A 23658-nucleotide genomic window follows, 5' to 3' on the forward strand; every position below is an offset into this window, starting at 1 on the left:
AGGAAAATAAGGGCAAACCACTAAGTAGAAGAAAACATCTGCAAAACAAATATGTAATAAAGAACTTGTATCCAGAATTTACAAAGAACTCTTTTTTAAAGTCTTTGTATATTTTGGATAACAGTCTCTTTTTTTAGATTTTATTTATTTACTTATTTGGGGGGGAAGAGCAGAGGGAGAGGGAATCTCAAGCAGACTCCTAGCATACTCTCTGCTGATTGAGCCCCTTGAGATGACCTGAGCTGAAACCAAGACCTTGACATGACCTGAACTGAAACCAAGAATCTGATGCTTAGCCGACTAAGCCATCCAGGTGCTCCTAGACTTTACAAAGAACTCTTTACAGCTCAACAAGAAAACAAACAACTCAAAAGAAAAAAGTCAAAAAATATAATTAGATACTCCACCAAAGAAGATACATCAATAGCAAACAAGTCCATAAAAAGATGCTCAAGATCATTAGTTATAAGGAAAATGCAATCTAAACCACAAGTTATCATGCCATACTCACTAGAATGGCTAAAATTTAAAAGACTGACAATACCAAGTGCTATCCAGGTTGTGGAGCTATGGAAGTCTCCTACACTGCTAGTCAGAATGTAAAATGGTACAGACACTTTGGGGAATGGTTTGACAATTTCTTTATAAAGTTAAATATATATTTGTTATATTGCTTAGCAATTCCACTCCTAGGTATTTATCTAAAAAATATGAAAACACAAAAGACCTGTCCATGAAAGTAAAGGCATCTTTACTTGTAATAGCTAAAAACTATATGCAACCTAAATGTCTATCAACTGGTGAATGAATAAACAAATTGTGATAGATCCCTACAATGGATTATTACTCAGCAATATAAAAAACTGAACTACTGAAACGTAGAAAAACATGAATCTCAAAAAACACTATGCTAAGTGAAAGGAGTTTGATGCAAAAAGAGTATATACATGATTCCACTTATATGAAACTCTAGAAATGGCAAAACTGCAGTGACAGAAAACAGATGAGAAGCTGCGAGGGCCAAGAGGCAGAGATAGGAAACTGACTGTAAAGAGGCATGAAGCAATGTTTTGAGGTGATAAACATGTTCTATATCATAATTTTGCTGGAGGTGACTGTATACATATGTCAAGTCATTGACTCATATGCTAAAAATTGGGGAATTTTATTGTATGGAAATTATATCCAGGGGAGCCTGGGTGGCTCAGTCGGTTAAGCATCTGCCTTTGGCTCAGGTCATGATCCCAGGGTCCTGGGATCGAGCCCCACATCGGGCTCCCTGCTCGGCGGGAGGCCTGCTTCTCCCTCTCCCACTCCCCCTGCTTGTGTTCCCTCTCTCACTGTGTCTCTCTCTGTCAAATAAATAAAATCTTAAAAAAAAAAAAATTATATCCAAATAAAGCTTATTTTTTTAAAAAGTAATAAGCCTCATCCAGAAATCGAGGCAATAATCTAATGTACCACAAAATACTCAAAAATGAGAATAAAATATTAATTCCTTATTGTGGGAGACTAATAATACAAAGTACTAGAAAATACATTATTTAAAAGCCTCATTCCTTTGGGAAATATCTATATTTATGTGTATTTTTAAAAATTTTTCATTTCCGGCATATGATTAATCTGCTGTTAGTCAAGCATATACACAGTCAAGTCTTCATCTTCCATAACAGGAAATCAACAGATAATAAATAGCATAAGCTTCTTATTTTAAAAAAAATTTTTTTAAGATTTTATTTATTTGGATAGAGAGAGAGAACAGAGGGAAGTGCAGAGGGAGAATCTCAAGCAGACTCCATGCTGAGCATAGAGCCTGACACAGGGCTTGATTTCATGACCCTGAGATCATGACCCGAGTGGAAATTAAGAGTCAGATGCTTAACCAACTGAGCCACCCAAGAGCTCCCAGAATAAGCTTTTTTTTTTTTTTTTAAGATTTTATTTATTTATTTGACAGAGAGAAACACAGCGAGAGAGGGAACACAAGCAGGGGGAGTGGGAGAGGGAGAAGCAGGCCTCCCACCAAGCAGGGAGCCCGATGCAGGGCTCGACCTCAGCCGAAGGCAGACGCTTATCGACTGAGCCACCCAGTGCTCCCCAGAATAAGCTTCTTATTTAGAAATATGAAAGCACAGGTGCCTGGCTGGCTCAGTCGTTAAAGCATGCAACTCTTGATCTCAGGGTCGTGAGATCAAGCCCCATGTTGGGTGTAGAGATTACTTAAATAAGTAAAAACTTAAAAAAAAAAAAAGAAATAAAGCGAACAGCCGACGAACTGTTAAATTACTGGAAGTGGTAGCCACTAGGAAGTAGAAACTGGAAGGGGAGAGATGAGGCAGAGGAATGTTATTCTTTATAAGCCATTTAGTATTAGCAGACTCTTACAACTATATACATCTGTTACTTCTTTTTTAAATGTTATGAATTTAAAATAAAAGATAACTACTTCACTTTCTATTCTTAGTAGTGCCAGAAATTAAGAAGCATCTAATACATACTAAAGTTACACATTATTCATGAAATCATCACTTTTTAGGTGAGAGAGCAATATTAAAAACTACAAAGAATTTTGAAAATTAAAATTATTGCTCTTAAGCATACTTCTAAAAGTTAAAACAGGACATTTACTGTGTGATAACACATAATATATGATAACAGAGCAATATTCTAAAAACCTTTAAAAATGCAGAAAATATCAGTGATTTCCTAAATCTTTTGACTTCCAAATTGTAATCTGATATTTTAGGATAGAGTCAGGCATGAAATAAACATTCAATAGATACTTTGGAGGGAAATGAACAGTACCATAATTAACAGCATTAATTATAATAAATATAAAGCCCATTTTTTTGAAGTTGATCCCAAGTTTTAGTGTTAATATATTCCATTCTTCCCTATAGTACTAGAAGCAGAAGATATTGTACATCTATTTCAAAGAATCTTACTGTGTAAGGCAAGTACATCCTACAGAAAAGTGACTCTCAAAGGAAGTAAGGGACGAGAGGCTGGGAGGATAGCTGAATCTCGTTTTGGCAGCTGCAGGAGAATGGAGGAGGTAATTTTTCCAACCAGCTACACTCCCTACTCCTAACCCCTTACTGGTTTATTTCAAGTTTTGAAGGCCTAATTGTTTAATATTCATTCATTCCACCTTTAGTTCTTTTTAGCACCTGTCACATGTTCAGACTCTTCTTATCTTACTGCAGTAAACAGCAACAGACAATTTTTTTAACAGTTTTACTGAGGTATAATTTACATACTAAAGGGGCGCCTGGGTGGCTCAGTTGTTAAGCGTCTGCCTTCAGCTCAGGTCATGATCCCAGGGTCCTGGGATCCGAGCCCGCATCGGGCTCCCTGCTCCACGGGAAGCCTGCTTCTCCCTCTCCCACTCCCCCTGCTTGTGTTCCTGCTCTCACTGTATGTCTCTGTCAAATAAATAAATAAAATCTTTTTAAAAAAATACTAAAAAATTCACCCATTTTAAGGGTACAGTTCAATGAGCTTCAGTAAATTTACACAGTTGCATAACCTTTACCACAATCCAATTTTGGGACACTTCTATCACCCCAAAAGTTCCTTCATGCCCATTTGTAGTTAATCTCCATTCCCACCCCTCGCCTACCATTGACCTGCTTTCTAATTTCTATAGTTCTGCCTTTTTTAAAATTAATTTCACATAATGGAATTATACAATACGTACTGTTATGTATCTGACCCTATTTAATGTGTTTGTTGTTCATCCACTTTGTTATATGTATGAGTGGTTTGTTTATTTTTTTTTAATTTTTTTATTGTTATGTTAATCCCCATACATTACCTCATTAGTTTTAGATATAGTGTTCCATGATTCATTGTTTGTGCATAACACCCAGTGCTCCATGCAGAACGTGCCCTCCTCAATACCCATCACCAGGTTTGTTTATTTTTATTGCTGGAGAGCATTCCACTGCATGAACATACTACATTTTGCTTGTCCATCAGCAGCTTACAGATATTTTGTTTCCAGCTTTTGGCAGTCATGAATAATGCTATGACCATCCACATTCAAGTGTTCCTGTGAACATGTGGAGTAGGGGGCCTTCATCCCACAGGACAGGACCTCACGCTTGCTACACTCTACCATTAACACCCAAGCTATTTACCAAAATGAAACACATACTGGTACTTAATAAGTGAATATTAAATTCCTACTGATACTTAAATGTTTGTTTAAAGAATAAAAGAAACACCTTACTCGGCTATTCTAATAATAGGGGCTTCAACTTCAATTTTAAAAACACAAACATGGGCGCCTGGGTGGCTCAGTTGGTTAAGTGACTGCCTTCGGCTCAGGTCATGATCCTGGAGTCCCTGGATCGAGTCCCGCATCGGGCTCCCTGCTCGGCGGGGAGTCTGCTTCTCCCTCTGACCCTCCCCCCCCTCATGTGCTCTCTCTCATTCTAAATAAATAAAATCTTAAAATAAATAAATAAATAAATAAATAAATAAATAAATAAATAAAAACACAAACATAACTTTGTCTCCAGTAAGTATACCTGCCACAAATAAACTGACAATGAGATTAATGATATTAAACACCCCTAGATCAACTTCATACAAAGCAATCAATTGTGCCTAAGTCTCTCTAAAAGTCTTCTCAAGGGGCGCCTGGGTGGCTCAGTCATTAAGCGTCTGCCTTTGGTTCAGGTCATGATCCCAGAGTCCTGGGATCTGGCAGCATCAGGCTCCCTGCTCTGTGGGAAGTCTGCTTCTCCCTCTCCCACTCCCCCTGCTTGTGTTCCCTCTCTCGCTGTGTCTCTCTCTGTCAAATAAATAAAATCTTAAATAAATAAATAAAAGTCTTCTAAAAAATATGTCAACATTTCATTAAAAAATACCTTCAGATGTACATGATCGTGCTCAAAGTATTCAGCCATTCATTCAGTATTTAATGAGTACCTACACTAGGAATATAAATACTCTAAAATTACAAAGTCCCTGTCCTCTTATAGTTCACATTCCGTCATCCACTTTTTGCCAATGAATGAATAAAGAAATAAAGAAATAAGGCATGACTTACTAAGAAAATTACAACTATATAACATACACTATGGCATTTTAACCTTACATTGTTAGATTACCACCATGTAATTCTATTTAATTATTTATACACAAATTTTATACATTGTATATATACAATACAATAATAAATCTTAATAATATAATATGTAATATTTATATTTATATATTTATATATATTTTATAAGTATATATTATATATTTACATATGTTATACATCATATGTATATAATACATATATATAATATAATAAATTTTATACATTATACATATACATTGTATACATATATATACAATGCACATTTTATATACTGTTTTTTCTTTAAATGGATTAAATATGATATTTGTGATAAATTCCATAAAAATATTAAAATTTGAGCTTTTAGGAACCTCCCTAATAAGCAATGGTTCTATAGAAAAATGAGATTCAAATATTTCTTTTTGGCTTATAGTACTATTTCCAGGAAAGTAACAAGCCTTCCAGAGGACAACTGACTGAATAACATGTTAAAATGATAATATTAAGAACACCAAATGGTTTTAGAGCCAGGCTAGAAGTCTAATTTTAGATTGTAACTTCTATGCATTGACTGTTACCAACAAAGACTATAGAAACCAATCCTAGCAGATTCAGTATTTTTTTTTTTTATTTTATTTTAAAAGATTTTATTTATTTATTTATTTAAGACAGAGAGAATGAGAGAGAGAGAGAGAGCACATGAGAGGGGGGAGGGTCTGAGGGTGAAGCAGGCTCCCTGCCGAGCAGGGAGCCCAATGCGGGACTCGATCCAGGGACTCCAGGATCATGACCTGAGCCGAAGGCAGTCGCTTAACCAACTGAGCCACCCAGGCGCCCCCTAGCAGATTCAGTATTAACAACAATATGTCATCCAGAGTTTTTATGAAATCTGAAGATCACTTTTTTTCCTGTTATTCATATTGAAGATATATATACACCCACACAAAATTATGGTAATCAAAATTAAAAACCTCAAAATTTACATTTCCTCTAATACCAAGACAAACTTATTTACCCTCTAGTCTCTTATTACATAAAAAGAAAGGTTCTTTACAGTTTCTAAAAGAGAATCCTAATTGTCCTTGTCTAATTAATCAAAATAAGAATAAAGGAAAATCAGTTGCTTTATCAAAATACATTGAGACTAAAATTACATTCTTTGGGTGTCTGGGTGGCTCAGTCGTTAAGCGTCTGCCTTCCACTCAGGTCATGATCCCAGGGTCCTAGGATAGAGTCCTGCATCGGGCTCCCTGCTCCGTGGGGAGCTTGCTTCTTCCTCTGCCCCTGTCTCTCATGAATAAATAAATAAATAAATAAAATCTTTAAAAATAAATAAATAAAAAATTATATTCTTCTATAATTTAAAAATGCCCATTTCAAACGGCTTCGAAGCTCTCATCATGTGGCCTCCACAAATGGTGTTTATATAGTATTTTCAAAAGACTATCAAAAATATTTCCCATAATAAAGAAACATAATGAAATAAATACCACACAGAAACCTTTTTATCCAATGTCATAAAACTAAATAGAAAGAAAACCCACAACACTTTTCCCCTGAAATGTATGTAGTAACACTAATAACAAAATTATCTACCAAACCAAATATATTCTCTTATAAGAAATTACTTAGATAACACATAAGGAATTTCACTTATACTAAGTTATGGAATCCCTGTATCTCCTTCAATGTATGTCAAAGTTAATGAATAAGTATATACTGTGAATCTATAACATTTCTACAATAACCTATTGTAATCTCTTCTGTGAATTTAAATAATTTAATCTATATACTGTCATCTGACAAATATAGCCATGTTTATAACATCTTACTGACTTGTTTAATTTACCATTTCATTACACACATATTTTTCCAAATACACCATAAGCTCCTCTATGGTAGAGAAGCATGTTCTACGTACATAGTATAAGTTCAGAAAATTTGGTTACTAATTACCTTTAAGAAAGCAGTATCAATAACTAATGAAAAAGGAAGCAAATTGAGGAAGCAAACTGCAAAAGTTGAAAAAGCACTGGTGGGAAAGCATTAAAGCAGCAGATGCAGACCACACGTTTCAGACATTTGGCAGAGCAGAAAAGGAGAGTACTAACACATAAATTTCAGGTTACAGTCACTAAGTCTTACTTTTTAAGGAAATTATTACTAAGGGCAGGGGCGCCTGAGTGGCTCAGTCATTAAGCGTCTGCCTTCGGCTCAGGTCCTGGTCCCAGGGCCCTGGGATCGAGCCCCGCATCGGGCTCCATGCTCGGCGGGAAGCCTGCTTCTCCCTCTCCCACTCCCCCTGCTTGTGTTCCCTCTTTCGCTGTGTCTCTCTCTGTCAAATAAATAAATAAAATCTTCAAAAAAAAAAAAATTATACTAAGGGCTGTTTGCTGATCCCAGAGAAACAAATCCCAGGGACTTGTCTTATCTCCTAGTTCTACCTGTGCAAGTTACCTTGCATGCCAGTCCAGTTTCCTCATCAAAAAAAATAAGGAAAAAACAAATAATGCAATATATGTTAAGAAAGAAAAAAAGAAGAAGAAGAATGTAGCAGGAGGGGAAGAATGAAGGGGGGGAAATCAGAGGGGGAGAAGAACCATGAGAGACGATGGACTCTGAAAAACAAACTGAGGGTTCTAGAGGGGAGGGGGTTGGGAGGATGGGTTAGCCTGGTGATGGGTATTGAGGAGGGCACGTTCTGCATGGAGCACTGGGTGTTATGCACAAACAATGAATCATGGAACACTATATCTAAAACTAATGATGTAATGTATGGGGATTAACATAACAATAAAAAAATTTAAAAAAAATAAGGAAAATATCTTCATTTTACCTCACAGAACTCTTCTGAAATTCAAATGAGGTAATAATATACATTAAAGGGCTTTATAGACAAGTAGTATGTTAAACGCAAGGGGTTACTATTACTATTATTATTGAAGATGGATCCTACCCTTTGACCCAACAATTCTAATTCTTCATGTTTTCCTAAGAATCTAGGTGGACAAATGTACGAAGGTATCTGCAAAAAGATGTTCAGAGTAGCCCTGTTTTGAATGAAAAAAAATCTAAAAATAACTTAAATGTCATCAATGGATGACTGGCTTAACAAATTATGGTATATACATGAAACAGAGTATCATGCTATAATTTAACATGATTTAACAAATGTGTATGAACATGAAAAAAATGTTCAAGATAAGATAAAGCAAGAGGTTCAACTTTTGAGATGCCTTCCTTCATCTATCAAAATTAATCAGGTCCTCCCCATTATACTCCTCATAGGATCATCTATTTTTCCTATATTAAACTCTTCTTAGTTTGAAATAATATGCTTATGTTTACTTGACAACATGTGTTTCCTTCATCAAATGGTAATGAAGATGGTGTACACACATACACTCTCTCTCACACATACACACACACTCCTACATACTTACGCAGAGGGGGGAGAAAGCTGCCAGTATTTTAAAATGTAGGAAGCCAAAATGAAAAATAAAAACAATCTAACAAAAAAATATGCATGCTTATATTACATCAGCACTATTGACCAAAAATGGGATCTGGAAATACATTTTCTCAAACAATACCATCAAAGCTCTTTGATTACACTAGTATCTTCAAAACTGTCTTCATTTAAGAAGTGACAAAGAATCATGCTATGTCCAAAAGAACGCAATGCTGTTTCCTTTGCAAGGAGAAATCTAGAAGAAAAAGCTTTCTTCGGGTCAACAGTCTCATCTGGTTAGAATGATGCACATTCTGCTGAAAATCCAGCTTGATATTAAATCAACCACCTATAGTTAGGTATCTCTTACCATCTCCAGGCCACATGAGTTTTAATCATAAAATGAGTGATAATATCTTACCTTCATAAAGCAGAGAACTATACTGAATGAAATCTTGAATTCCCTTTTTATAATTTGTGATCTTCCACACCATGTATTCAATATTCTGGAAAAAGGCCGCTAATCAAATAGGAACAGAAGCAGCTATCCTACTGACTTACAAGGCATGATCATCAAGTGTCCTTGAAACACTTCCATAAGGGAATATGTCCTTTAGAAACTCCAACAGCAAACTTATGCTTCAATGAAGCATTTAATGGAAAGTCTGAGTTTGTTTAGAGTGAGGTACATATATAATTCTTTTTTTTTTTTTAAGATTTTATTTATTTATTTGACGGAGAAAGACATAGTGAGAGAAGGAACACAAGTAAGGGGAGTGAGAGAGGGAGAAGCAGGCTTCCTGCTGAGCAGGGAGTCTGATGCAGGACTCGATCCCAGGACCCGGGGATCATGACCTGAGCCGAAGGCAGACGCTTAATGACTGAGCCACCCAGGCACCCCATAATTCTTGATAATTTTTCATTTAAACTCAGTTTTAGGGGAAGACAGAATATCACTAAAATATCACAAAGGAGGTGTTAATCACTCAACATTTGGAAAATACTGAAGAACAATACTAACATCACAAAGAGTTTAACTGCTACTAATCTCTACTTCTGTCCTGGTACTCTAGGAGTTATCTATTTGATAGAGACTCAGGAACAATTTCTTGATACAGAAAATCTGAAAAGCATAGAATAGTAAAAAGAAATTTCACAATAAAAATAAGGTTTCATTCAACTATTCAGTGAACAAAGAGGTACATATTTAAGAATAAAAATAGAAGATAGAACAAATTTCAAATTACTTCTACTGGTAAAAGGATAGTTTCTTAAAAAAAGAATTCACCACTACTTCCCCAAAAAACTAATAATCCATGAAGAAGACAACCAAAAAGTCTTTAAAGCTAAAAATATAACAATACAATCATTCCCTTCAAGACTAAAACATTTCATAATTCTGTAGTTTAAGAAAAGTTAAAATAAAGCCTTATAAGCAAAAGGAAAGCTGTTTTGTTTTTTAATGTCCTCAATCCTAGCAAGTGGAATTGAAATGTGGCTGGTATTGTGAGATTCTTTAATATCCAAAAGATATCAAATAGAATAAATTTTTCATCAACTTAAAATTCAAACATAAATTGGTACTTACTATCACTTTCTACATCACCTTAAAACAATGCAATTACTATGTGTCAGACTCATACCAACATTTATTGCCAATATTTGACACACATATGGTTCTTGCGGATACGTTTTAATATTTTATTTTCACGACAGGATGACAATGAGTGTTCTTTAAAATTAATTGCAACATTCTATAGTCTACTATAATATACTTATATATTATACTATAGTATACTATACTATAATTCTTTTAAATAAAAGAAGTTGGAGATTTTTAGTCTTCAAATACTACATATTATCTTCCTTTCCAAATATATTATCGCTAACATCCTTTAGAATACAATGTAATCAGAGTTTGCCAAAGTAAGAGTTGCATCATTTCTTCTTCCAGACTTTAATATGGTACTCAGCACAAAAGAGAAATTCAGTTCCACAGAGGGTAGTCTACCTGGAGTTTGAAAACCTTCCATTTTTTAAGAAACACCTACTATGTACAGGGCATTGTGATAGATACTGGGGATAAATCCTTAAGCAGAAGAGATTCAATTTCTGCCTTCATGGAGTTTTTAGTCCAATGACTGAGACATGAATTTATCAATCAGAAAACTGTATTTCTACAAACTATGATAAACACCACGAAGGAAAAGTAGGAGTGTCATCATGTGAACACCTGATCTACTTTGGCTCATGAGAAAAGGCTACCCTGAAGAAGTTATGATTGAGTTGAAATAAGAGTGTTATTAGATAGAGACAACTCGGCAAAAGGGGAAAGAACAGAATATGTGCAAAGACCTTGAAGTAGGAGGAAACATGGTGTATTGAAGAAATTGAAAGAAAGCTAGCCAATATAATTCATCAGAATTGTATATGGGGCATGAGTAGTTACATGGATACCAGTTAGGAGGTTACAACAGTTCTCCAGGTGAAAGATAGATGGTATCTCATTAGGAGGGAAGTAATGAAGATAAGGGAAAAGAAGGCAGATTCAAGAGATACTTAGGAGAAAATCAGTGTTACAATGAAGCCAGGTAGAGTAGCATTAGTAGAGTTTTAAAGATGACAGATCTTTAAATTTTTCAGTTGTGAGACCAAACAGTAAAAAGCTGGGAATTTGAGCTTATGTGACGTTCCTCAGTAAGCCAGATAGCAACTGCAGCCAGGTTTTCTAATAGCAGTAACATCTTAGGAAGGGTGATTTTAGGAAATGTGCCAGAAGGTCATGACCAAGACTACAGTAAAGTCAACCATGTATTTAAAAAATAATTACATATTATAGGTCCCACTTCTGAACTGTCAGTTAGAAGGATATCAAATGATAAAATTACTGGGATTTTCAAGGTACATGTTTGTAATATCATATCACTTATTTTTTTCTCTTCTTTGTACTTATGTGAAAAAAGATTTCAAGACTTAAAATATTAGGAGTTATATCAGGGAGATCATATTACACCTGAGAATATTAGGGGGGAAAAGCCAACCAACATTATATCTGAAAGATGCTAAAATGTCAGGGAAACAAATATCATCTTATGACAAACAAGATATCAACGTCCAAGATGCATAATAGTAACAGCAACTTCCACACGAGTAGCTTTTTGATCAGGGAAATAAGACAGATATGCTCATAACTCTATTCCTTTCCTTGTTTCAGATGACTAATAAATGGAAAATTTTTACAAGTCTTCTTTCTTTCTGCTTTATGTAACCAATATAATAAAATTTCTACTAAATCCAGTAATAGGCCTAAAGTTAACAGATGTCCATAAGGTCTCCTTCAAATGGACTAACAACCCCATTTCCCATATACCCCAGCACTGGAAATTGATCCTTGGCGCCTGTATTCCATGAAGCAGAAGTTTTAAACAAATGGTAAGGAATAATAATTTCTAGTGTTTGACTTTAACATACTAGTTCTCATCTATAGGCCCCAGTCAAACCCCACACACGGGTGGACCTTAATATATTCTAAAATCTATTTCTTGCTCTCTCTTTTTCTTTTCTTCTTACTACTTATATTCCTATGAAAAATTATCTTCCTTAGTCTTGGGTGGTCCAATGTACACATAATTATTTTCCCATGGGTACTATAAGAACATGGCATGCCTGTAGTTCTCCAGAATTTCTGATATGCTGTGCTAAAACATACAGTAATTAGCACTGTGGTCCCACACACAATAGTAGAATCCTAACAGGAACACTACCATGAAACAGAAACACCACTTAGTCAAAACCCCAAGCTGAGCAAAGTATAAGTCAATAGATGACAAAGATTTACTAATGACCTGTAACATAACTGGTAAAATCTAGAAACGTGTATCTTATTTATGCATCCATAATCCTTGAATTGTTAGTAACAATGTCACATCTGCAATGATGGAGTGGTATACTGAATAACTAATATTGTAATTGATCTCTAGAACTGTCAATAAATCAGTGCCATAGAACTTCAGAGGAAAAACGGACCTTGGTAAATATGTAGTCCTTCCCTTCATTGTACAGATGAGAAGAGGGACGAAGAAAAAATGTAGTAAGATCATTTACCTGATTTCTACAAAATAGGAAAGACTCAGTAAATACTTGTAGCATGACAAAACCCAGGTCTGGTTTCCTATGTGATACTCTTTGCATGTCTCTAAATTAAAAAACAAAAACAAAAAAAACCTTTTTTAATCTACACAGGATTGAAAAACCCATGAATTTGAATTCTTGAAATATAGATCCTAGTTGCTGACACTGAACCAGAGAAACTGTGAAGAACAAAAAAATTCATATTTATTTGTTCAAATGCTGCATATCATATTACATATTTTCATTCCAAAACTATCATACCATAAAAAACCCTCTAGACCGACCAACACATAAACATAAATACAGCATATTAAGCTTATAGCTAACTATTTTTATAATTTTAAAAATTAAGTTTGAGGGCGCCTGGGTGGCTCAGTCGTTAAGCGTCTGCCTTCGGCTCAGGTCATGATCCCGGGGTCCTGGAATCGAGCCCCACATCGGGCTCGCTGCTCGGCTGGAAGCCTGCTTCTCCCTCCTCTACTCCCCCTGCTTGTGTTCCCTCTCTCGCTGTCTCTCTCTCTGTCAAATAAATAAATAAAATCTTAAAAAGAAAAAAAAAATTAAGTTTAAAAAACACAGAATAGGGGCGCCTGGGTGGCTCAGTCGTTAAGTGTCTGCCTTTGGCTCAGGTCATGATCCCAGGGTCCTGGGATGGAGTTCCGAATTGGGCTCCATGCTCAGCAGGGAGCCTGCTTCTCCCACTCCCTCTGCCTGCCTGTCTGCCTACTTGTGATCTCTCTGTCAAATAAATAAATAAAATCTTTAAAACAAAAACAAAAACAAAAAAACACAGAATACTCCTAATGAAGAAGCCAAAAAAGGAAACACACAGCTTTAAAGATTAGTCAAAGGGGGAAGGGTGAATCCTAGTTTTGCCTCAGCAATGTCAAAAATGCAGAGTGGGAAGATCCAAACTTTTGAGCTCTAATTACTATCTGTAGGAACCTCAAGTTTCCTGCATCTATTAGTAAGAGCCCCTATTCCTGCTCTCTCCCCAATCTACTTCCCCAAGTGACTACCCAACTACCTGTCTGGAGTTCCCCAAACTCTTCAGGCAACCTTAGTTACCCAAAGATTGCTCTGTGCCTCTCCAAAATAAATGCTTACATTCTCTAGACAAAGCTTTGGGGATCAGAAAAAAAGGTCTCATTTAATTCCTCTTGTCAATGGAAAAAACAGCATCTGTTGATTTAAAGATGGCCTTTTGAAAAGTTCCTATGAGCTGAATCCTTAGAATTCACTGACCCTCTGGGACAAAACACTGAAAAGACAGCCAGGCACTACCAAAAGTTTTCAAAAAAATGGAAGTCAACTATGTCTGAGTACATCCAGACAAGCATTTTCTAGAGATCTCTTTGGACTGAAAAATAAGCATCTTCTTTCTCTGTGTTTTTTTTTTTTTTCTTTAAAAGCTCCCTTACCAACTCAATCTTATCAAGTTAAGAGATACAACTTTCATAGCATGGTCTTCCCTTTCACCCTTAAACAACAAATAGACCTTGCCCACTAACTTCCTACTCTAACCAAATATTTTTATTCCTTTAACAGAACCCTTGATTCTGCTTTATATCCTGCCTGAGCTATTTCTGGTTTTTAAAAATTCTTCTTGGATCGTCCAAGTTTAAAGTTGGCCCAAGATTACTTTTAGCATGTGGTTGCATGCATGGACACATGCTGTCAAGTCTCTTAATTTATTGTCCCTCTCAGTCACAGATCTCCCCACTTAATAAACCCAGCAACAACTCTTTGGTTTTCTTTTGGATTCTACTCCTTCCCTTCCACACAAAGTCAGGTTATGATATCTAGACTTTATTAGTTTAAAAGGGCCAAATCTCCAGGGATGGTGGTAAAGGAACTCATCTGGCTATTCAGTGTTGCTCCAGACTTGGTATTAGAGAACTGAGGCGAGTAGGGCCTGCCCTTTTGCCTGTGTGCTCCCTCCCTCCAGCTGCCCTTTCTAAACCTCCCAGCTTGCTACCTGTTGGCAGTGCTGGTGTTGCTGCTCCCGTTGCTGTGTTTCTGTGCTCGGCTCAATCTCCTTGGGGGCTTTGAATGCTGCAGCCGGGGGCTCGGCATGGAGGGGAACGTGGAGGCATAGCCATGTTCACACTCTAAAGAGACAGCAAAAAAAAAAAAAAAAAAAAAAGAGAGAGAGAGACATGATAACAGGAATGTACCCAAATCCATGGATCCAAAGATCTAAAGTCCCTGCAGTAAAATGTTGCTGAAAACAGCAGAAGAAAAGGAGGTAATATTTTTCCCCTTTTTGGTTGGAAGGCAAAATTCTCAGTCCTTCCCAGGACATCGATCCTGTAACATTATATACAGACCCAACCCATCACCTGAAAGGGGTACAGATACTTCTTCTAAACCAAGTAATTTCTCCATCCTCTCCAAAATCCTTTTCTCCAAGAACTCTTGACTGAAACACACTGATTTCTGAGACTAGTTGCCATCCACCTCAATTATCTCACCCGCCTCGAAATCCCCCTTTAACTCTCTCCATTCTAGGTCTCTCACTAAGCGCTCCATTTTCACGTATTTCAAACCATTCAATTGCCTCATCTCGGAGGACATTTTCTCCCCCGACACCTTCATTTCCAGAGTTCCTACTCTTCACTCCCCAGTCTCTTTACATCTCTTCGAGTCTCGGTCCCTAAATGGGGTCCCGCCTCCTCCCACCTCAGTTTCTCAGAGGTCCCTTCCCCACAGGTGTGCATCCTCCTCCCCACCGGCTCCTCGGCAGGCATTCCCTTCCTCGGCCGCCAGCCTCGCCTCCTCCACCCCTACCTGCGCCGCCGCCTACCCCCTTGCTTCAGTTCTTTCTTCCCTCTTGCCTCCCAAGTCCTCGGGCTGGCGCCCACTCTCAACACACTCCGTCCCTCTGCTCTGGCCCACCTCCCCTCTGCCCCCAGATCGTCGTCCTCCCCGCACACACAGGCCCGCGCGGCCCCTCCCGCACCCCTCCCCTCGCCGGCTCCGAGCGCCCACCATCACCCGCACCCCTCCCCACCCGCTCTCCCCTCAGGCGCGCACCCCTCCTCACACCCCCCCTTACCATGCACCTCCCCTCACACGCGCTCCTCTCCTCACACGCACCCCCGCCTCCCCGCACACGCGCACCCCTCCTCACGCACGCACCTGTCGCCCGCGCACCGCTCCTCACACACGCACCCTCCCTCCCCTCACACACCCCTCTCCTCACACACGCGCTCCTCACTCACACTCCTCATGCACGCACCTCTTTACACACGCACCCCTCACGCACGCAGCCCTGCCTCCCCTGCTCACGCACGTACCCCGCTCCTCACACCCGCACCCTCCCTCCCCTCACACATCGCACCGCATTCCCCGCGCGGAGGAGTGCGCGGGCTCGGGTGGTGGCGGAGGCGGGGGCGCCCAGCCGTTACCTCGGTCTCGGCGCTCCAAAAACTCGGCCGCCTCAAGCAGGCGCTGCACGTTGATCATCCGCACCCTCTCCATGGGCACCGCTGGTGGCGACCGGGGCCTCTCCGTGCTCCCTTCCCCGGCCGACAGGAGGCGCCGCAGGCGGCTACAGGCCCGCGCCGCCCCGGGACATGTGCGGCGGGCGGGCGGGCCAGCCCGGCCGCGGCTCGGCGCGCTCTCCGCCGCCCCTGCCGCCCCCGCCGCCCCCGCCGCCCCCGCCGCGCCCGCCGCGCCCGCCGCGCCCGCCGCCGCCGGCAGCCCGCGCGCGGTTTGTTTACCTCTCCGCGCGAGCACGGGGGAGGGGCGGGCGCAGCACCGAGGCCCGCCCCGTCCCGCCCCTTCCTCTGCCTCCTGGGAAATGTAGTCCCGCCCCCTCCCACTGCACACCGAGATTGGTAGTACACACACCACGTCAGTGCGCCTGCGCTTTGCCGAATTCCGCAATGGCAGCTGGGAAATGTAGTCCCGTTCGACTTCTGTCTCTAGGGTGTAAAGACTAAGAAGTTATCTGGGCTTTACTTCTGGGAAGGAAGAATCTGAGCCAGTTACTGGGAAGCTCTTTTCTCAGCGATTTCCGGCGGGTGCCCAGGACCTGGAGCATTCATTATCTGAAGTGCCATGTTCTAGTCCTCTATCTACTACCACTTTTTCATGTAACTTCCATGCCTCAGTTCCCCCATCGCAAAATGTGCTGTTCGGCTGGCGCACACACAAGCATTTGAAAAGCCAAGATCACTGTTCAGAAACAGGGGATGATCCCATCCGTACCACAGAAAGTTTCCATGAGGCCCTTCTTCCACCTTGGTTTCCACGTAGAGGTAGTTCTGTATTTCGTGCGTTTTTAAAAAAAATTTATTTTGCTCCGGACCCTCGCTAGTGTCTTTAGAGGCTAGAAATCCTCTCTGGTGTTGCCAGTGAAGGACATAATTCAGTGGGTAAGTGATTTGGGGTTGAAGTCACAAAGGGTTCAGTTTAAATCCTGACTCTGCTAGTTACACTACCTGTCTGGACTCTTCAGGCCTCATTTTCCTCATGTATAAAATAGATACAGTTACTCCATTTATCCAAACATTGAGGGCCTGCCATGTGCCAGGCACTGTACTAGACATAATGTGTACAGTAATGAGAAAACAGATATGGACTCTACTCTCAAGGAGTCTATAGTCAGTAGGGCTTATTGTGAAGATTAAACGAAAAAATTCCAGGACTTAGTACATGCCACTCAGTTAATGGAAGCTATGATGATTGTTTCCTCTCTTGTTCTCCTCCATAGAGAGGGAACTGAAAGCAGGGGCTAAAGAGAGCAGGGACCACATTAAAGGATTGCCAATGGCTGCCCTCTCTTCCATTCTCATTCCAAGTCCTCAATCTAACAAGCCCTCAAAGTCTAGACCAGAGTTTCTCAACCTCTGCATTATTGACATTTTGGGCAAATAATTCGGGGGGGGGGGCAGACTTGTGCTTTGGGGGGGCAGACTTGTGCTTTGGGGGATGTTCAGCAGCATTCCTGGCCTCTACCCACTAGATGCCAGTAGCACACTACCAACCAAAAAGGTCTCCAAACATTGCCAAATGTCTGCTGGGGCACAAAAATCACTCCCAGTTGAGAACCATTGGTCTACGGAGAGGAAGGGCAAGAGGGTCATAACTGTTGAATGCTCTAGGAGCAAGCTGGGAATTGTATAAACATCCATAACTTTTTCCCACCCTGATTATTTTAACCTGCTGGTGGACATCCAAAATAACAGGAAGCTCTTGGTGAGGGGAGAATTTCCCCTTCCCTGTGGTCATTCCAGTGGCTACTGCAGAAAATATCATCTCAGAATGAAAATCTTACTCTCAAAAATGTCATGAGATTCATGCTGCATTTTAATGCTCTCTCTCTCTCTTCTTCTTCTTCTTCTTCTTTTTTTTTTTCAAAGTGAACAAGATTTCCAATGAGGTCAAAAGCTGCAAAATTATGCCAGCCCTTTTAAATATTACACTTTTGGCACCACATTTAAGAACCAAATAGATATTCTATCAAATGCAGGGAGACCCAAAATGAGAGGTGTTCCCACGCTGTTCACAGGAGAGTTTATTTCTTTTGTAAAGACTTTGAAATAGGGACTTTACTTTTTCTGTTGTTGGCTAGGTCACTTCAGATCTGGGCTTTCCCATTAGGTATTGGTAACAACCACTCTTGACAAGGGGCATGTTGGGTAAAGGGAAGAATGGAATTATTTAAAAGAAAATAGCTATTCACTAAGATCTGTTAGTTAAGGGCAGAAATTATTAGGTTGAAAGTTAGTTTCTACCACTTGTAGACGCCTTAAGCTTTAGATCCCAAATTGCTAAGGGCTACTGCAGGAATTTGAAAGAGGTAGATTAATGACAAATAAAAGTCTCCCAATGGGAGATAAACCATGTGACATGCAATTAAAAAAAAAAAAAATGTACCAACTGAAAATACACAGGGGTTTAAATCCATAGATCATAAGTCCTAGCAGTTATTAAGAGAAAGCAGGATGCTCAGTGCATTGCCTGACCTTTCACAGTTGACCTCCAGATGAATTAACCAGCCCTTCTTTTAGAGTCATGGCCAAGAGGGAGAGGAGGAAATGGAAAGTAGGGCGAGAGTCACCAAAAAGGCCACCTGCATATGTTGAAGAATAGCAGACTTGATGGTGATGGAGGGCAGTGGGCAGTGTTAAGGGCAGATTTATGTACAGGAATAGTCAGTCTTTTCTAATAGCAACTGAAGGTGCCATTTCCTTTTCCCTGCTCTGGCTGACTCCCAGAGTTCTTGCTTTGACATTGGTCACAAAGGCCTCCCGCAGCACAAAGCTTGGGGCTCTAGCCTCAGGAAAGGAATGCTCTTCTCAAACCATCCCTCAGCACCAGTCCCAGCCTGGAGGAACCTAGAAGCAGCTGTGGCCTTTCTTTTGCTCAAATGAATCCAGTTTGCCCTACAAATGCAGATGGAAAAACTGAGGAAAAGCAAGGCTTCCAAAGTCTTCTGACCAAAGAACCTGGAATCTTACCCGCAGTCTCCGGTTCTGTCCTCTCCCTAAAGATCTCTCTCAGGGGAGCCTCATTTGAAGATGGAAAAAGTCCTCCTGAATCCCCCAGGCCTCTAACAAACACAGCCCAGATGGGGACGAGCTGCCCTCTGGAGCAAGCAGGCAAAGCTCTCCGTTCTTAGGGGTTTACTCGATGCAAATTTCCAAACGACTTATTGCAGATTCATGAACTATGGAGGAGACTGGTCTGTATTACATCTTTTCTGCAGACAGGAGAGATGGAAAGAGGGGAAGGGACCATGAGGTTAAGTTACAAGGCCAAAGTCACTGTATTGGTAATACCTGGTGCTTAAGAGAACTTCCCTGAAAGTGCAAAATGCTTGCTGTACAGGGCACTGTTTTCTGCCATTATCTTTAAGAATGGGGGTTTTCAAGTAATGAAGGCTGAAGATGGAGGAAGGGTGAGTCCTGAGCTCCTAAATGAGAACCTTCACAGTTATACGTCTTTCCATCCTCCACCCCAAAATGACAATGGCAGCCTCCTTCCCACCTCTGCCCTCAGGGCCCCCAAAACGTGAAGAGCAGCAGAAAACCTTTCCTTCTGCCCAGTGAGTCAGCCGTGCCTAACTTCATGCGTAAGCTCTCCTCAAGTCAGCGGCAGCTCAGAGCTGCGGGTCTGCGTGCAGCCGAGATAAATTTGGGTCTAGAAAGGATGACGTAATGCTAAACCCGAGAGGTGGCTGCCGCCTCCCAAGGCTCCAGTCGCCAGGGCTGCGGGCTGACATCCCCAACACACGGAAAAGCACCGAGCACCCAGGTGCCTGAGCTGGGGAGACAGGGAGAGTAAGGACGTGGGGGCGGGAGGAAACGGCAGGGGGAGGCAGTGTTCATCTGAGATCGCTGAATCTGAAGTTTGTTGTTTTTTAACTTCAGTTTTCTGGTGAGATCAGGCCACTGGCAGAGGCTCAAACAGCTGCACTTGACTTCCATCCTGGCCTATCTCTTCCCCCTTAGAAAAGGGCTTCTTACAATTTTATTAAATGGCTCTTATTACAGCAGCCTATTCCGGTGATTATAATGGATGTGTTAATTTCTCGAATGTCCTTTCGCTTCTTTTTTGCATTAACTTGGATCCAAGAAGAAATCTGCATTGCAGGACTCAGTTAATATGCACATCTAAGACATTTGCTGCCCCTGGAGCATCCATCCCACTTGGGGGTACAAATGATAAGGTATTCTGGATTTTGGAAAAGGACTTTGCTAGGGACATGCCAAGTTAATGCCCTCCGCCCCCCACCAAATAACATTTCATGGTTAATTTCATATAAGTTTATATCATTAAGCTTATTCCTCAATCTAGTCTCCCATTTTCCATTTTTCAGATGAGAAAACTGAGGGCCAGAGAGGTATGGTAACTGACCAAAAGGCCACAGAGCAGCTATCTATCAAACCCCCCAAGCAAGGATTAGGATTCAGGCCCACAGACTCTCATCCTGTGCTCTCTACCCATCTCCATAATTCTTCTTCTGGTTGATTGGTGTTCTTATAAATAAACAAACAAACAAATAAATAAATTAGAAAAAGTTTTCTGATTTTTTAAATTTGTGGAGTCCCAAATCTTTAAATATCAGGTTACGTTCCAAAGGGATCCAAAGCCTGCTTTTGTTTTCTGTTTAAGGTTCATTCTTCTCTAAGGAAAGGGTGGCCTTGGAATCAACTCCCTTGCTGGTGATGACAAGCCATGGGCCTAACCTCATTACACCAGTTTAATTAAAAGACTACCACAGGTAAATAACCTTTATTGTATGGAAATGGTTTCCTTCATCAGGAATGCCTCCTGAATACTTTTTTCAAATGACATTTCATCATTTGTTGCTCTAGTCCCTTATTATTCTCCTTTAATTTGTGGTTATAATCATTTATACTGGTAGATTTCTTGACTTTCAGGCATCCCTGGCATAGAGCCCACTCAGCCATGGTATGTTATTCTTTTGAAACATCGCTCATTTCATGAATTAATATTTTCCTCAGAATGTTTGCATCTATATTCAAAAGCAAGAATATACTATATATATCTTTTGTTGCATGTATCAGGTTTTGGATGCAATGATCTGTTCTTTCAAAGGTAGATGCAACTTGATTTTAAAATCTTAAAAAAAAAAAAAATTGCCAGAGGCCTTCCCTGCTGCTAAGAGGATGCCCCACATTCTTGCCACAGCCCTGGGTAACCCTCCCTCCCCTGCCAGGAGCCTGGCTAGAGCTGCCCTGCCCCCACCCACTGGCATCAACACTCCCTTCCAGACAGCAGAAACTTGTGGAGGTCACTCTTAGGCTCAGCCAGGCCCTGGAGACTATTAAGCCACACACCCAGCCTCCTGCCTTGGGGCTGAGTTCTCTGCCTCAGGTGCACCATCTAGAATGAAGACACCAGGCCCTTCCTTGGCTCCTCAAGGACAAGACTGATCTCTCCATCTCTTCCAGCCCCAGCATTCTGATTCTAGGATTCTGAGATTCCCCAGAGAGCTTAGAACAATATGCCTCCATTTGTATACTAGGTTCCACATAATGAGAGCCAACTGTACACGGTGCTCATCATACAGTCAATTCATGGACTCCTCAGCACACCTCTGAGATTCCCTGGTTCACAGATGAGGCCTAGAAAGGTTAAGAGATTTGCCCAGTGTCACATAGGTAATGACCAGATTCAAACTTAGATTTTCTAATTCTGGGACCCCACAGCATACATCAAGGTATGTTTAATCAGATCAGCCAAACAAAACTGGTTAGGGCAATGGTCTCAACCAGGAGTAAGGCGATCCCCTTTGGAAATAAGTAGGAGTGTCTTTCTTGAGTGTCACAATGACTGGGGGGTTCTGCTGTCATTTAGTGAGTAGGAACCAAGGATGTTACATCCTGCAGTATTCTGGACTAATCTGCACAAGAAGAACTGTCTCACCAGTAGCTCCCTTGTTGAGAAATACTAGGTCAGAAGGTTAAAGAGAGAGAACTCATCATTCATTCAACGGATATTCCTTAAGCATCTTGAGCACTAAGCTAGATGCTGAAGATAGAAAAAGGAATGAAACTACTTAATGAACCCAGGGCTCAAGGTGCTTGTATCCTAGCCTGACACACTGAGGACAAGCCAGCAAAATCAGAGTAAATTGTGATAGGTAGGATAAAGGATAAATAATAAATGCGGGGTGGCTTCGGGTGGATAGGAGGACCAGGGCAATCACAAGGGCTGTCTAGGCTGGCCTCTCAAACTTTAATGAGCACACAAATCCACCTGGAAATTGTGATACAATACAGATTCAGATTCAACAGGTCTGGGGCGGGGCCTGAGAGTCCCCTTTCTGACAAGCTCCCAGCAGATGCCAAGGCTGCCCATCTTAGGACCACACTCACTCTCAACAGTAAGGGTGAGATAGGAAAGAAACTATCGAAAGGTTTGAAACAAGTATGTGACATGAACCCAGTTATATTTAAGATCACTCTCGTTTCCTTGATCTCCACTGAGGAGAGGAAGAGGTTGGACCTACGCCGCTTGACCGGAACCAGCTGGCCCACACCGTCACGGTGGCAGCCAGGGTCTATAGCTCATCTCTGCAGCTCACACGTGCTTCTCCCCTCCGGCTTCTCTGGCAGAAGCCCTTGGCTCAAAGCAGGGCCAGACCAGCTGCCTTACAATCTCGAACGCCTTCAGGAAACCCAGCACAACCTGGGAGGGTGTGGATTCATACCCCTGACATCCTAGTGTGCAGAGCCACAGGGGCTCTACTGGTTGGGTGAGTTCCCCAGGGGCTGCTGGGCAAGGTAGGACTGCACATGGAAGGAGCAGCACCCTAGACCAGTGTCCTTCAGAAAAAGGGCCCTCATCTGACTTTAGTGTCAATATCCAAAGAGCCCTGGAAGCTTTGGGCTGCCTTCTCTCCGCCCTAGGATGAATGGGAAGTAAAGGAAGTCACTCCGGGGAGGCATCCCCCAGGGGACCCTCAGCTTGGACTTCAAACATTCCAGATTCCATCCCTTTCCTCTTGCCCCTTGAGGCCTAACTTCTCATAAGAAGAAAGAAAAACCTAGGTTTGAGTTTCAGCTCCACTCTATGTTAGCATGTGGCTTTGGGGAACTTAGCCTTGCTAAGGCTAAGGCTTTCCTCATTTACAAATGAGGATAATTCTAGCACCCTCCTATTGTATGGTTGTGAGGATTTAATACAGAGCACTTAGCATTGTGCTAGTACATAGTAACTGCTCAGTAAAGGGGGCCATTATCGCTATGCCTTTGGAAAACAGAGACAACATTGCACTTGTCAGCAGTCCCCTTGGGGACAGCTTATCAGACTCCTAGGAGACAGGCAAGAACTATTTATTGGTCTCTATTTGTCTATCATTTGTACTGGAATATGAGCTCGAACTGGAGACCATACCGCCTGCACTTTGAAAGCACCAAGCACAGGGCTTGGCTCCTGGCAGGTTTTAGACATTATCTGTTGAATTGAGCTAAATTTTACAGCTGGTGAAAAGAATTAAAGAAAGTTGTATGCAAGG

At 40.8% G+C, this 23658-nt stretch overlaps 1 protein-coding gene across 3 annotated transcripts in view; it reads right to left on the reverse strand.

Annotated features, from left to right (window-relative positions):
• The window catches only part of MXI1 (MAX interactor 1, dimerization protein), an 83108-nt gene that overhangs the window by 49993 nt on the left and 9457 nt on the right, over window positions 1-23658 (reverse strand). For 2 of the 3 annotated variants that reach the window (XM_036070025.2, XM_036070024.2), the window contains exon 2: window positions 14638-14770. In XM_036070025.2, coding sequence (XP_035925918.1) covers window positions 14638-14770 — 133 coding nt within the window. Of the gene's footprint in view, window positions 1-14637; window positions 14771-16069; window positions 16295-23658 lie in introns of those variants that run through there. The other variant, XM_036070026.2, reaches the window with a different exon arrangement.

Source organism: Halichoerus grypus, chromosome 7 (assembly GCF_964656455.1).
Source record: "Halichoerus grypus chromosome 7, mHalGry1.hap1.1, whole genome shotgun sequence".
NCBI lineage: Eukaryota > Metazoa > Chordata > Mammalia > Carnivora > Phocidae > Halichoerus > Halichoerus grypus.